Source organism: Cryptomeria japonica, chromosome 10, assembly GCF_030272615.1.
Source record: "Cryptomeria japonica chromosome 10, Sugi_1.0, whole genome shotgun sequence".
Lineage (NCBI taxonomy): Eukaryota > Viridiplantae > Streptophyta > Pinopsida > Cupressales > Cupressaceae > Cryptomeria > Cryptomeria japonica.
In genome coordinates this window covers 789399756-789415658 of record NC_081414.1, presented here as the reverse complement: position 1 = coordinate 789415658, position 15903 = coordinate 789399756, and the positions used below count along the sequence as shown (strand labels likewise).

Here is a 15903-nt window from a genome sequence, read left to right as displayed (position 1 = left end):
CCAAGAAGCAGTGAAGAATGAATGATGGAGAATGTCTTGAGATCTATTCAAGATTGTTGTATTCAAATACAAAGTGTTCAATGGTCAGGATTGAACCAACTGAATTGATCAACCTAAATATTTAGGGTTTAGGGTTTATGCTACTGACCTATCTGTTTCCTATAAGGTTGATGTTATGTTTCATGTTGAAGTTGTTGGCAAATGTTGTGTGTGTATCTAAGTGTAGAGATACGTGATTATTGCTAGACCAAAATAAGAGAATTAATACTTGCAGAGTGAGTATGTAGAAGGAAGCAACTAAGTGGATCTGCATTGGCATTCAGTGTTGTTACTAGATCATTGTAATACCTGTTGATCTCTAATCACTTCAACAGTTGGAAAATCCCTTAATAGGGTAGCTTTAACCAGCTTGTTGTAAATCCTTTAATAGGGTGACTTAAAGCTAATGAGTTCATAAAATCCTCTAACAAGGTAACCTTTAATAGGGTTTAACCCTTAACCGGGTATTCTAGCCATCCCTTAACCAGGTGATCCCTAACAGGATCAGTTCCTAACAAAACATGTTGTAACAATCTTTAACCGGACTAGGCTCCTAATAGAGTGGACTTCTAAAGAGTTGAAAAACAGCTTGTGGGTATTCATCCCCATCGTGGTTTTTCCCAATTGGTTTTCCACATGAAAAATATGCGTGTCATGCGTAATGCCTCTTTCATGTGATGTTTTGTTATTTCTTGTTTAGTGGTGAATCATGTTGTTCTAGTAAATTATTGTATCTCTGATGATAGATTATCTGTTTATGCATAAGGATGAAGTGGAAATGAGGGAGTAGATTGTATGAAAGCCAAGTGTTGTTGGGTTATGTCTTTCATAGTCTCATTATATTTAACTGACAGTAATCTGGTTTAGTCCAGTATTAGTGTTTGTCTGTCAAGTGCACTATTTGTAGTTAAACCGGTTCTGGAAAAGGATTTTATGTCTGTACTGATTCACTCCCCCTCTCAGTACCAGTTTGGTACTCACTATTCATTATTGAGTTATCAATTGGTATCAGATAATCCTCCAGGTCCTCTATGTTGTAAGCTTAACCACTTGAGGGAAAGATCATATTCTAATGATAAAGAGGGAAGGTCCAAAGTTCAACAGATATAATTTCAAAATATGGAAGGACAGAATGAAGATATACATCAGAAGCATGGGTGCTCAACACTGGAGCTATGCTGAGAATGCTTATGTTATTCCTATTGGTACTCTCACCGATGACCAAAAGAGAGAGATCTAGGAGAATGGGCAAGTCAGGTAAGCCCTAATCAGCAGCCTATCTGACATTGAGTTTATTGATGTCCAGGATAAAGAAAATCCCAAAGGAGTATGGGATACTCTTGAGAATATCTATGGAGGTGATGAGCATGTGAAACAAGCTAAGGAAGAAAGCCTTAGAGGAAAGTTTGAAGACATGCAGATGGTTGAAGGAGAGACCAATCAACAATATGGAATAAGAATCAAAACTGTTGTTGGAGATATCAAGAGTGCAGGTGGTAAAATGGAAGATTTCACTATTGTTAGCAAAGTTTTGAGATCCTTATTACTGCTCTATGCAATAAGGGTTGCTACTATTCAAGAGTTGAGGTCAATAAAAAAAACTAAGGTATCCTTAGACTCCATCATTACAAAGTTGATAGCCTATGAGCTAAATAGTTTTGATGGCAGTGGTCAGAAGACTAAATCAGCCTTTAGAGCATCTATTGCTCCATCTAGAAAAGGAAAAGAAGCTAGTACCAGTGGTGAACCAAGACAGAGCAGAGAAATGGATGATGAGGAGATCCTGATGGAATTTGAAGCTCTTCTTGCCAAGAGACTTCCTAAGGGAACCGATAAATACAGAGGTAAGCTCCCTTTGAAATGCTTTTCTTGTAACCGGATAGGACACATTGTTGTAAACTATCCTAATGGTGATAGCAAGGACAAACCAGAAAAGTTCAAGAAGTTCAAAGGACGAAACCGGAGAAACTATTTTGTAGCAGTTGATTAAGGTGTCACTGATGAGGAATCAGAAGATGAAGAAAATGAAGATATTGTGTTTGTAGGAGTCAAGGAAGATGTGTCAAACAAGAAAGCTCTTATCTCCCACTTTGATAATTCTAATGAGTGGATTATTGATAGTGGTTATTCTCACCATATGACTGGTGATCGGAGCAAGTTTCTATCTTTGGAAGAGTATGATGGTTGTGTGGTTCATTTTGGTAATGGTGCACCATGTATGGTAAAAGGTAGAGGGTCCATCTCTCTAAATGGAAAGAGAAGTGTTGACAATGTGTATTGGGGGGAAGGTCTCAGACACAACCTATTGAGTGTTTCCTAGCTAAATGATAGTGGACTCATTCTGGAATTCAAAAATGGAGTGTGCAAAATCAAAGGAAAGAATGGTGAACTGATGGCCACCGTTATGCAAACCAAAGGTAACCTATTTCAGCTGAATGCAAATGTCAGTACATGCCTTATGGCCAAGTTTGATGATAGCTAGATATGGCATAGGAGACTCTACCATGTCAACTGTGATAACATTGTGAAGGCCAGTAAGATCAAGGTAGTTAGAGGATTACCAGTATTGAGAAAACCAGAAAATCCTTTGTGCAGAGAATGTCAACTGGGGAAAATGTCTTCCACAACTTTCAAAGGTAAATCTTTCACTGCAGACAATTTACTTGATCTTGTTCATACTGATTTGTGTGGTCCTATGAAAACTAGGAGTGTGCAGGGAGATAGGTATTTTATGATTCTTACAGATGATTGCTCAAGAGTGATGTGGGTCACATTCTTGAAGGACAAGTCTAAGGCCTTTGGAAAGTTCAAAGCTTTCAGAGCATTGGTAGAAAAGGAAAGCACTAGAAGAATCAAATGCCTTAGAACTGATCAAGGAGGGGAATTCACTTCCAGTGAATTCAACAAATATTGTGAAGAGAATGGCATCAAGAGGCAACTGTCTGCCTCCTGGACTCCATAGCAGAATGGCCTAGGAGAAAGAAACAACCGGATTGTGGTTGAAGCGTCTAGAACTATGTTGATCCAAGGAAAGGTTGCTCACACCTTTTGGAGAGAAGCACTGAGCACTACAGTCTACACAATGAACCAGGTACTCATCAAGAAAGGAAATGATAAGACTCCTTATGAGTACTAGACCATTAAGACACCAGTAGTGAGCTACTTCAGAGTGTTTGGTAGCAAATGCTATATCAAGAGGAGTGAACATCAGAGCAAATTCGATACAAAATGTGATGAGGGAATATTCTTAGGATATTCCACGAAGAGTAAATCTCTCAAATGTTTCAACAATAGGACTCAGAGAATTGTTGAAAGAATCAATGTTAGGGTTGATGAAAACTCTAAGAAACCTAAGGAAACTGGCAAAGATCATGTAGGAGATGAACCGGTAGTAACCTTTTCGGAACCGGTTGCAAATCAGCCCAATACTAGTAATTGTGCTCCTACACCGGTGGATGTTGATGTTGATGAAGATGAGGATGAAGAAGAAATGCAAGAGGAATCTATTAAGAATATACCTAGGTATGTAAAACTCAATCATGATCCAAAGTAGATCATAGGAGGCAAAGATGCAGGAATTCATACAAGAAGAAAGGTCAGAGAAAACTCATTGATGATCTCTGAATTTGAGCCTAAATCATTCAAAGAGGCACATAAAGATGAAGATTGGATCAAGGCAATGGAAGAGGAACTTGATCAGATAGAAAAGAATGGTACATGGTCTTTGGTACCCAGACCGGAGCATAAAAATGTCATTGGAATGAAATGGGTCCTCAGAAATAAATTGAATGAGGATGGCACAGTGGTAAGGAACAAAGCCAGACTAGTATGTGAAGGATATGCCCAAGAAGAAGGAGAAGACTATGGAGAAACCTTTGCTCCAGTAGCAAGATTGGAAGGAGTTCGTATGCTTCTTGCATATGCAGCTTTTAAAGGATTCAAGGTATACCAAATGGATGTAAAATCTACATTTCCAAATGGAATACTTGAAGAGGAGGTGTATATAGAGCTACCAGATGGGTTTGCCCTATCAGAAGATGGTGACATGGTGTGTAGGCTACATAAAGCCTTGTATGGACTGAAGCAGGCACCTAAAGCATGGCATGAATGCTTGCACTCCCATCTTGTGAAGATTGAATTGGAAAGAACAAGTGAAGATAGCAATATCTACTTGAAATCAGAAGGAGATCAGATTCTGATCTGTGAAGTATTTTTTGATGACATAATCTTTCGTGGAGGTTATAAGATGAGTCATGACTTTGCAGGTGAGATGAAGAAGGAATTTGAGATGTCACTCATAGGGGAGATTAAGTTCTTCATTGGACTGTAGATTCGGCAAATAAAGGATGGAATCTTTATTACTCAGTCCAAGTATGTCAAAGAGGTGTTGAAGACCTTTGGCATGGAAGATAGCAAACCGGTTGTTACACCAATGGTGACTGGTTGTAAACTATCAATAGAGGATGACTCGGCATTGGTAAATGAAAAGGAATACCGATCAGTGATTGGTAAGTTGCATTATGTAGTGCATAGCAGATCAGACATTGCACATGCAGTGGGTATTACCACTCGGTTTTAGAAAAGCCCAAGTGAATCCCACTTGAAAGCAGTCAAGTGGATTCTTAGATATCTGAAGGGAACTATTGACTATGGATTATGGTATCCATACAATGATGATTTCAACCTGAAAGTGTTCACAGATGCTTATTGGGCTAGTAATGTGGATGACCGGAAGATCACAACCAATGGTGCATTCTTTCTCGGTGGTAGACTAGTCTCCTGGATGAGTAAAAAGAAAAGTTGTATCTCTCAGTCTACAACAAAAGAGGAGTATGTTGCAGATTTTATGGACTACACCCAAACTATTTGGATGAAGCATGTATTCCTATATCTGAACCAGTAAGTATATTTTGTGACAATACAAGCGCAATTAACATCTTCAAGAATCTGGTTTTACATGCTAGAACCAAACACTTTGAACTCAAGTATCATTTCTTGAGGGAAAAGGTTCAGAACAAAGAGGTGGTATTGGAAGTTGTTTCCAGTAAGGAGAAATTAGCAGACATATTCACCAAGCCTCTACCGAAGGCTACTTTTACCTATCTGAGAGGTGAATTAGGGGTGTTGCCCCTTCAACAAGTAATCTAAAGGTTTGTGCTCCACATCAGTCAGATCTTACTTTGCTATATCTTTTTCAGGATTGATGTGTTGAAGGATGCTACTCTTAAGGGGGAGCAGCATAGTGTAACAGGGAAGCTTGTGCCTCCACTTTGGCATTGTTGTCAAAAGGGAAGAAGATGTGAAGTGGAGAAGATATCTATAGTATTAAGGAGAAGATGTGCTGTAGAAAGAGAGATATCTTTGTATATTGCCATCAATGCCAAAGGCGAAGATTGTTGGCATATGTGTAGAATATGTTGACATGATGATATTGTGTTGTCATTGATGTCAATATGTTGAAGAGAGAACCAGTAATATGCTGAAAGAGTGAATCGGTAATATGTTGAAGAGTGAACCGATAATATGTTGAAGAGTGAACAAGTTTATTGAATTTTAGCAATTGGCAAAGTGAACTGGTATAATGTTAAGAACCGGTATATGTGCAAAAGGTGAAGCGGTATGTTTGTCCAAGTGAATTGGTATATGGAATGTTTTCTATCAAGGTTTAACATGGTATGACTATCGGTTGGTAGTCCCAACCTCAAAGTTTCTGGTTGAAGTGTTTCGAGCATGTGTGATTCAACTGATGGTATTGTGTGATGAGTTAGCATTGTAATGGAGATCAAATCATGTTGCCACCTAAACCTTGTGCATGTGAAGGATCTTGCATGAAGGGGTTTGATCCTATCTACCTCGGGAATGTGTGTAGTCTTTGTAAAGGGTGGAAAACATGTGATGCGTTATCGCCTCCAAGAAGCGGTGAAGAACGAAAGATGGAGAATGTCTTGAGATCTATTCAAGACCATTGTATTCAAATGCAAAGTGTTCAATGGTCAGGATTGAACCGACTGAATTGATCAACCTAAATGTTTAGGGTTTAGGGTTTATGCTACTGACCTATTTGTTTCCTCTAAGGTCGATGTTATGTTTCATGTTGAAGTTGTTGGCAAATGTTGTGTGTGTATCTAAGTGTAGAGATACGTGATTCTTGCTAGACCAAAATAAGAGAATTGATACCTGCAAAGTGAGTGTGCAGAAGGAATGAACTAAGCAGATTTGCATTGCCATTGAGTGTTGTTACTAGATCATTGTAATACCTATTGATCTCTAATCACTTCAATAGTTGGAAAATCCCTTAACAGGGTAGCTTTAACTAGCTTGTTGTAAATCCTTTAACAGGGTGACTCAAAGCCATTGAATTCATAACATCCTCTAACAAGGTAACCTTTAACAACATTTAACCCTTAACTGGGTATTCTAGCCATCCCTTAACCGAGTGATCCCTAATAGGATCGGTTCCTAACAGAACCTGTTGTAATAGTCTTTAACCGAACTAGGCTTCTAACAGAGCGGACTTCTAAAGAGTTCAAAAATAGGTTGTGGGTATTCATCCCCACTGTGGTTTTTCCTAGTTGGGTTTCCACGTGAAAAATATCTGTGTCATGTGTGATGCCTCTTTCATGTGATGTTTTGTTATTTCCTATTTAGTGGTGAATAATGTTGTTCTAGTAAATTATTGTATCTCTGAAGATAGATTATCTGTTTATGCACAAGGATGAATTGGAAATGAGGGAGTAGATTATATGAAAGCCAAGTGTTGCTGGGTTATGTCTTTCATAGTCTCATTATGTTTAACCAGTAGTAATCTAGTTTAGACCAGTATTAGTGTTTTCTGCCAAGTGCACTGTTTGTAGTCAAACTGAATTTGGAAAAGGATTTTGTGTCTACACTAATTCACCCTCCCTCTCAGTACCAGTTTGGTACTCACTGCTCATCATTGAGTTATCAGAAAGCATGTGTTTCCTTCAAACACATTTTTGGAACCTATTCAGCATTATAATATAAACATAGAATAATTGCATTATCTTTATAAGCCTAGAAATGGTAGTCGCAACCATGATTGGTTGTGTTTTGGGGTTGACTACCTTATTAGATTTTTAAATGAAGGGCTTATCCTCCTAGTCTAATAACATATAGACATCTTACCATCAAAATGGGTAGTTAAAATCTAGATATGGCTAGGTTGGAACCTACATATTCTTATTTAGGAATCTCTCTTCCAGATAGTGTGAAGCAAGGTACATGTGCTATATTTTATAGCTAAAGATGGAGTAAGAACCCTATGAGGGTATAGGTAGAGGTTGCATACTGCAATGCGTAGGCTACCCTTCTCTATCTGAGGTGATCACCGATGCAAATCTTATGACTCGTAAAGACATAAGCTTATCCATCCTCGAGATTGATAGGAGTCAAGGATAATATGATGTCAAAAGACTATTAGCCATACCACATAGATAGTATGACAGATTTTGCGAGTAGCATGTGGGCCTTGAGATAGCAACATGCCAACAAAGGATGTCCTTGGTTGCTTATCTTTCTGATGGATTTTAGGAAGAAGAATTTCTAATGAAGCATACCAAGCCTCACTATATAGTAGAGATAAGTAATGTACAAAGCCTCACTATATAGTAGAGATATGGAATTGATACCTTATTTTACTAATGATAATAACACCCTATGTAGTTGGTCATTAGGAAGTTACCCCTTTGCTTAGCATGATGATCTGAACATCCACTCTCATAGTGGGCTACAAACTCTGATTGGAGGGGTAGACAGGGATTATATCCACATTGGAGGGTTTGTATTGCACCCATGAGGTGAGCAATGGAATATTTAAGGGAAGATTCTACATGAATAGGCAATCAAACATGGTACGATTCAGGTAGCATCAACTATTGACCCTCCATTTCTCTTGTGATGTAATCAATTGGTAAAAAATTTAATTTACTTATTGCATAGTTATGGTCTATGATTTAGGAGGATTATATAGTTAGTGAATATTACACATTGTTCCCATTTAATGTTCATTAGTTTTTTGTTAGCATGTTCTATTAAAAAAAGATGTACAAATTTACAGACCTATTCGGGGTTCTCATTACATTTCACCCCATGTTCAAAATCATTGTCTTGCTCATTTTTTCAATCAAATGAACACCTAGAAGTCCCAAATGTCTCAAGTAATACATCTATGTTCTAAAATGTCCTTGCAAAATCTTAATAGTTAGCCATTTTTGTATTTTGATGGACTTTGCACATGATTTTAAAAGCATCGTCGGAGTCCAACGCTGTTTTCACAAATTGTTCAGAGCCCAACAAAGTTGTTTCTTTGCATTTGTTTTATTTTCAAAACTTTTAAAGGGTTTTCATCACCTTTTCTATTCAGTTCTAAAAGTGTTGTTAGACTCCACCAAGGTTCTCTCAACCTACCCGGAGCTTGATGAAGCCTTTGTCTCAATTAGGTATTATATTTTCAGAGATTTTAAGTCCTCATCAAGTTCTCTCTATGGTTTCAAAACAAGAATCAAAGATCGATGGGGTTCTCACAACTCATTTCAGGCCAAATGAGTCTTTTTCTTTGAAGCTATTCAAAACAATCAAATTTGTTTTCTCTTCTAAGTTGTGGGTATAAGAAAAGATTTGAGAACTTTGTCAGAGGCTATTGGGTTTTTCACAATCGAGGCTTCTTTGAAATCCTTCTTCATCATAAAGATTTCAAAGCATAAGAGAGAAGAAAGAAGAAAAGTATTTTTTAAGACAATGAAGATTGGGAGTTTCAAAGCTAATATCAAAGGTTGACAATATTCCCACAACCTTGGTAGATTATCACAAGAAACTCAAAAGAAATGGAAGAGACAATTGAAAAAAAGATGAACAAGGAAAAAAGAAAGAAAAAGAAAAGAAGGAGAAAAGATGCATTCATTGAAGTGACAAAGGAAATGGTTGTCACAACCTCATTAGACCTCGACAAAGTTCCTAGAACTCTGTCATTTCTAGTGGGCAAGTGTGTTGGTATTTTGGTATGGTTTTGTCATTGATGTCAACACCTACTAAAACACTAGCACTTTGGAGATCTAGCAGCATTCACTGGCAAGCAACTATTGCATAGTTACCGGTATATGGTACATCGGCAGGATATAATGATCACCGACACTTGGAATGGCATGGAAGACACTTGGTAATATCAAAGACATCGTGTGCACATCTTGTCTTGAAGAATTGGTTATTGACATATTCATATTTGCATATTTGCTCTCACTGGCAAATAGGTCCAGGGTTATCCAGGGTTACACCAACAGGTTTATCTTTTCCAGATCAGCATGGCATGCTATGGAGATGATTAATTATTATTGTAAATACATTAAGCCGACATGTTCAATCAGTTATTGCATCAGATATTGTATTATTTGTAAAATGATTTTATTATAATATCTTGTAGAGCCGACCTACTAAAATTGGTCTTAGGTTATCGTATAAATGTAAGATCAAGTGTGGAATGCGAAGAAGGTTTTTGTGAAGGTATATGCGAGATTAAGTAGAGCTATACACACAGACATCATTTGAAGGTGAAGCTAGGTTTTTGTGAAAGCATATTAGCATTACACCGGTACTGAATCCAGTATATGAAGATGCTATTTTGAGCAGTACATTCTTATTGGATTTAACCATCCAATTGTAGTCAGTGTGACTCCCATTTGTGTTTGAGCAGTGAGCTCTAGGCGCTTGGGCTTTCTGCATGTGCAGACCCCATTTATGTATACTTACTATCTGCAGTAGTATCATCTGATTATGGGTAAGGTTTCCCACCGTGATTTTTCCCTTTACAGGATTTCCACGTACAAACATTGGTGTTATGTGTTGTGGATGACTTTGTCTTTTATTTTCATGCATTAATCTTTACCGGTATTGCATTTATCTGTTAATCTGTCCACCAGTACTAAGCAGTAAATTGTTTAAGTTATTTTTGGTTTAAAATTATTAGATAACTGATTCACCCCCACCCCCCAATGTAAAAACAAAATCCCAAACTGCTTTCTTGAAATGGCATCCTTATATTTTATAATATGTCCAGTTTTTTGTAAGCATCCTCAATAAACTTTTAAAAAGGATTCCATGACATCAATAAAAAAATTGCCCTGCAGAGCATCCCACAAGTTCAAGGAAGCTTAACCCTTATAATAACAGAAAAAATTATTAAAAGAAAGGAAAAGAAAAAAAAACACTCTGTGTGGTGCCTATCATTCTGAAGTGACAGAAAGACAATAATAAATATTAAACAGTAGAAATGGTCAAGAAAAAACCATTATCAAAATAAAATAAAGATGTAAAGAAAATAAATTGTCTCGACATTTACGAAAGGAACCAAAGTACAACTATATGAAAGACCGGATTCCTGTGATTTGTATGACACACTACACCATCCAAGAATTCAGTTGTTCTTTCATTGTTTATCCACTTCCAAACTGTGAATAACTAGATGTTATCTTGGCTTTATTTCTTTATTAAGTTTTATGAGTTCTGTTTATATTTTTCATTTAATTTTTTTGCTTTGGGTAATATTTTGATTTCAAAGCTTCCGATGATCTGAAATATGCATTTTAGAAGAGTATTATGATCTTTTGATTTTGATTTCAGTTTTCTTTAATAGTGGATATAATGCTCAGTGTGTGATTTAAGGCTGTCAGTCTTCAATTAGACAGCTAAAAACTGTAAAACACTCAGAATTGACTGACATTCTCTAAACTTGATATGTTGCTTAGTTCTCAACCAATGCCCTGTATAAAAGCATTGCCTTGTGATATAGATGATTTTATTTATTTTTCAACCTGTTCTTGATTTTCTCTCTTTTGTATTATTATTAAGTTTTTATTTACTTCAGATGTATTAAATTTAATAAAAGAGATAAGATTCAGTTTGATTGATCTAGCTGTTTGGTGGATGAACAAATTAATGGAACAGTAAGTTGTCATACTTGAAAGCAGGAAGTTATCAATTAAATATTCTTAATGCTATCAGATTTCCACAATCCATATTATAATTCTTCTGAATTGATATTAAAAATTTGTAGCCTACAATCTAATCCAGAAACTCTAAAAAAAAAGGATGAGTTTTACTTCTTTAAACAAATATTAGTAACTAAAAATGTGAAATTTTTAATAATAGATTATTTAAAACAAATATTGAAATTTTTAATAATAGATTATTTTAAACAATACTAGTAACTAAAACCATGGAGTTTCTTATAATAATTTGAAATGTTTTTGGATTTCACCATATGATTATTTCCTTCTCCAACATTGTTCAATACTTTCATGATAGTTTGAGGAAGGCAGAAGAAAATTGAGGTATTCGACAGATTATAAAGAAACTGGTTTCTTTGTTTTTTTTGTTTTTTCAGGTATCTTTTTACTCCCAGTGTCTTTAGCAGTTAAGAATGACGAAAAAGAGTAAAAAGAAGGGTGCAAAGGAGTGGAACATACAAGTAGCAGATTCAGAACAACGTTACACATGGTTTGATGATGTGAAGGGCAGGTTCGAATTTTTCAAGGCGGAAGACGATAAGCTATATGATAAGTCAGGAAAGCTTTCTTCTGTCTCCATAAACAAAGTGCCCATGTATCTCAAGGGTTTAAACAGAGATGCATATCTTCCTCAGGTGGTCTCTTTGGGCCTTTATCATCGTCAGATATCTCAACCACTCTCTGAAATAGAGTTATACAAAGTAGAAGCCGTAAACAGATCTGTGAAAAGGCTCCCAGAAGCCCAGCAGCACGCGCGCTTTCTAATCCAAGAAGTACAGCAGTTACTTCCAGAAATTACAGCAAGCTATGAAGGAGAAACAGAATGCGAGGAAGAAGTCCTTGGTTGGCTCTTCACTCTAGATGGGTGTTTCATTCTTGAGACTCTCAGGCTTCTCAGCGATGAATCACAGTGGAATCTCAATGGTGATTCACGATGGAACCTGGATCCTGTTTTTAATAGAAACAGGGTCCGGTCTTGTCAATTTGATATTTTGACTGATCTTATATTGCTTGAAAATCAGGTGCCCATAGTCCTCCTCCTTAGACTGTTAGAGATGGAGGACTCGTTAACAGAAGAAATGGCGAGGACAGAGCTGCTCAGAATGATATGTGATGGTATAATTGCCTTAGCTCACCCTTTCTCCTATTCTCTGCAGCCAGAAACAGGGGAGCAACCTACAGAGCACAAAGAACGCGAGTTAAAATTGATAGATGCCGTCCAGTTAAAGTATAGAAATCTGAAGGAATACAACCATATTTTGGGATTTTTACATGATTTCATTATGCATGAGTCACAGGCTACCCAGGACGGAGAAAAGCCAGAGGATGTTCATATTACAGTACCAGAGAGCCGTCATCATCTTTATCGTGGTCGTCATAAAACAGCTCATAAACGTAAAAAGGAGTCTCACTATCATCATCTCACTGCTTCTGCTACAGAGTTATGGGACAGTGGAATGAAACTTAAGTCGTACGACGGAGTTCCATCAGCCATGTACCTTCGTTTCGACAAAGAGAAAAAGACTCTGTTTCTCCCTGTGATATGGATATCTGACACTACAGAGATGATCTTCAGGAACTTCATGGCTATGGACGTCTGCCAAGAAAAGGAACTCAGCATAATCTCAGAGTATGTGTTTCTGATGAATAGTTTGGTTCGATCTGAGAAGGACGCGGCTTTGCTGAGACAGAGGGGAATAATTCAGAGCTCTGTTGGGAGTGACAAGGCAGCGAGTGATCTGTTCAATGGTCTGTGCAAAGGGGTTAACTTCTCTTTCGCTGATGAAGATAATTTTATGGAATTGAAGAGGGCTGTTAATGAATGGTATAAAGGCCGAACCATGGTGAAAATTAGTGAGTTTATGGGGAAGAATCCAACGCTTGTGAAGATTTGTACTATTTTCTGGGGAGTTGTTCTATTGTTGGCAGCTTCAGCGCCCTCATTTGTGCAGGTAATTAAACAAATTTTTCCAAACAAGCGATTAAGAGAAGCGAACATATGGTAAATCTGTGAATGCTAGAGTCTTAAGTAGTGTGTATACGAGGCTATCTTATAGCAGCTCGTACTTCATAATATTCAATGTAGTTTTTATGACCTTTTTTTATATGTTCTGTCTACAAAATGAAGTTAATATATTCAGAGCTTTTAAGCTTTAACATGAGCACTGGGCTCATCTCTTCATATTTATTTATTTAATTAGCTTAATTGTGATTTTTTTAATTGTTTTATTTATTTAATTAGCTTAATTGTGATTTTTTTAATTGTGATAATTTAATTAGCTTAATTGTGATTTTTAAAATTTTTTAAATTAGAGATCCACTATCAAAATGAATGGGTATATGGCTTCTTTATTATCTATTGCTTGCTGCTAAAGTATTGAACACTAATAGAGAATTTCTCAAACAATAAATTATGGGTGATTTTTAAAAAGAGGTGTATTTAAATTATATACAGTTTTAGATATTGAAAAGTATTAATTTTGGAATATGTATTTTTTAAAAAAAATTTAATAATATAAATAATCAATATCTTATTTTAAATTAAATTAGATATGATTTTAAGAAAAAATGTAAAATAGATATAATTAATAGATAGGCTATATTTAGTCGGAATTCCAATTAAAAAAAACATATCTCACACTAGAATGTTTTTTTGAATGGTTGAAATACTTGTTTTTTTTAAATGTCACCACCTCACTATATATGAGGTCATTCTCTATCGCTTGTTAGATTTACTTGTAAATAGATTAAAATAGTAGTTGTAGCAAATTTGGTTTTGATTTTTTTTTAAATGAAACTTCTTCTTTTGTAGGGTTCTTTTATAATTTTCTTGCAAACCTTGTCCATTTTTCTCATTAACATAATTGATGCCATGGTTTTAAGGTCAAGCCACAAAAGTGGGTTACCATTTTAGAGAAGAGAAAAACTTGTCATTTGGTAGAAACAAAATTTTAAATGCCTTCAACTATATGGAAACATTCACTTGAACTCATTTTTACATTAGTTTGATGTCAGCCCTTCAAATGAATCCACCAATGCTGATTGGTTCATTCAAAGGGCTTGTTGGCCCAACTATGTATTAATAAAAAAGGGTTCACTTGAAGACCCCATTTGAATGAACCCCCTTATTAAGGTATTTTTAAAACAAATGTATAATTATCAAAAATGACAATTCCATTGTCATTTTTTATAGTAGCGACAAAAGAAAACGTGACGAACCCACTTGCTCATTAACTATGCTTTCTCATTGATGTTCACCAAGTTGGTTCATACTTTATTTCCATGTAGTATGCTATTTTATATCCATGTATAAAAAAATGAAAATGTGCCATCGTTCAGATTTGATAGTGCACAAATTGGGGCATATTGTTGGGGTAAAATTTTCATTTTTTACTACTGATTTAGAAGTCAAGAAGCATATATACTCATTATGCAACATTATTTGGCTTATCATCCCATCTTTAGTGTGTTAAGAGGTTGTCAATTATGTATCTTCACAATTGTTTGTATTTTCTTCAGTTGATTCAACATATCTTGATTCAAATAGTTGGACATTTGAGCAGTCTTCCATGATGGACATTTTGGCACTACTCCTTCTATCTCCTTTCATGAAATTGTTTTAGCCTTTGCCAGTAGATTTGTTTCTTCCTAAGGGGAGACATGTGGTGTTCTACTTTTGGGCCATTTTTAGCATTCATCCTCAAGCCTTGATCTTTAGTATTGGAGGTTCTCTATTGTGGGGGGGATACATCATATTTTTTTTGTCTCTGACAAGGGAAAAATTGATTGTACATTTGTGAAGGAAGTTGTTCTTAGGGGGTCTATCTTAGGCCTTCATTCCTTTTTAGCAATTCATGTTTCTTTTCATGCATTGCAACTCTTTCTTTTGGAGAGGGGTTTTCTCCCACATTTTTTTCTCCTTTTCTCCACTTAGAGACACTTCATTAGTTTGTACATGGATACCTAACTAGGTCTTTAGTTGTTGGGAGTCAATTCTAGATTCACAAATTTGAAGTTTTTTTGCTCACCCTAAGTTTCACTTAAGGGTGGTTTCGAGAACATATTTAGCTATTAGTTGATGATCAACCAAAGGAACCAAGAATCATCTACAAGCAAAACACTTATCATACAAAAGAGATCAACCAAAGATTATATGTTCTATAACAACTTGAGAATTTTGTATTATTGCACAAATGATTGGAGATGATTCTTGGCTCCTATTTTTGATCAACTTTTACAGATAAAAGCTAAATTGGTTTGGGAATATAGATCTAATATCCATTGATTCATGATTTTATATTGTGTGCAATACTGAGCATAGATTGTGTGTTATTGTGAATTCGTCTTCTCCATATTCAATACTATCATATCTCTTTGTCATTTTGAAAAAGAAATCAAAGAAAATCAAGCTTCCATTTCTCATGTTATTTGCATTATAACTGTTGACTCTAAATTTTTCTTCGGGGACGAACGACCTTATGGGAAATTCAGTGTTGGGGGACCGACTCATGCAAAGAAACACTAAATGACCTCCGGAGTTGAGAAGTTGGCTCTTCCTTGAGTTTTGAGGAAAGGGAGAGGAAAAAAATACTTTTTAAGAAAATGAGATGCTAAATACTTAGGCGATGTGCCATATCATTAATAGGAAATGAACCAACAGAAATCAAAGAACACTTACAACTTCTGTAAGCATCTGAGCCAAAGACTTAATCAAAACAACAACCAAATTCACCTAAAAACATAAGGGACACACTCATCACGCATTCACTAGATAACAAGTATAGAAAAACATAGTTTAATAAGTGAAGTCTTAGACAAAATATTCCCAAAGTCTGTCAGAATTTTC

The 15903-nt window shown here is 36.0% G+C and overlaps 1 protein-coding gene across 1 annotated transcript; it reads left to right on the top strand.

Annotated features, from left to right (window-relative positions):
• The first annotated feature begins 11470 nt into the window (after positions 1–11470).
• LOC131859263 (putative UPF0481 protein At3g02645) lies at positions 11471–13063 on the top strand. Its single transcript, XM_059212855.1, has one exon. The coding sequence runs from the start codon at positions 11471–11473 to the stop codon at positions 13061–13063; it is 1593 nt and encodes a 530-aa protein (XP_059068838.1).
• The last annotated feature ends 2840 nt before the right edge of the window (positions 13064–15903 follow it).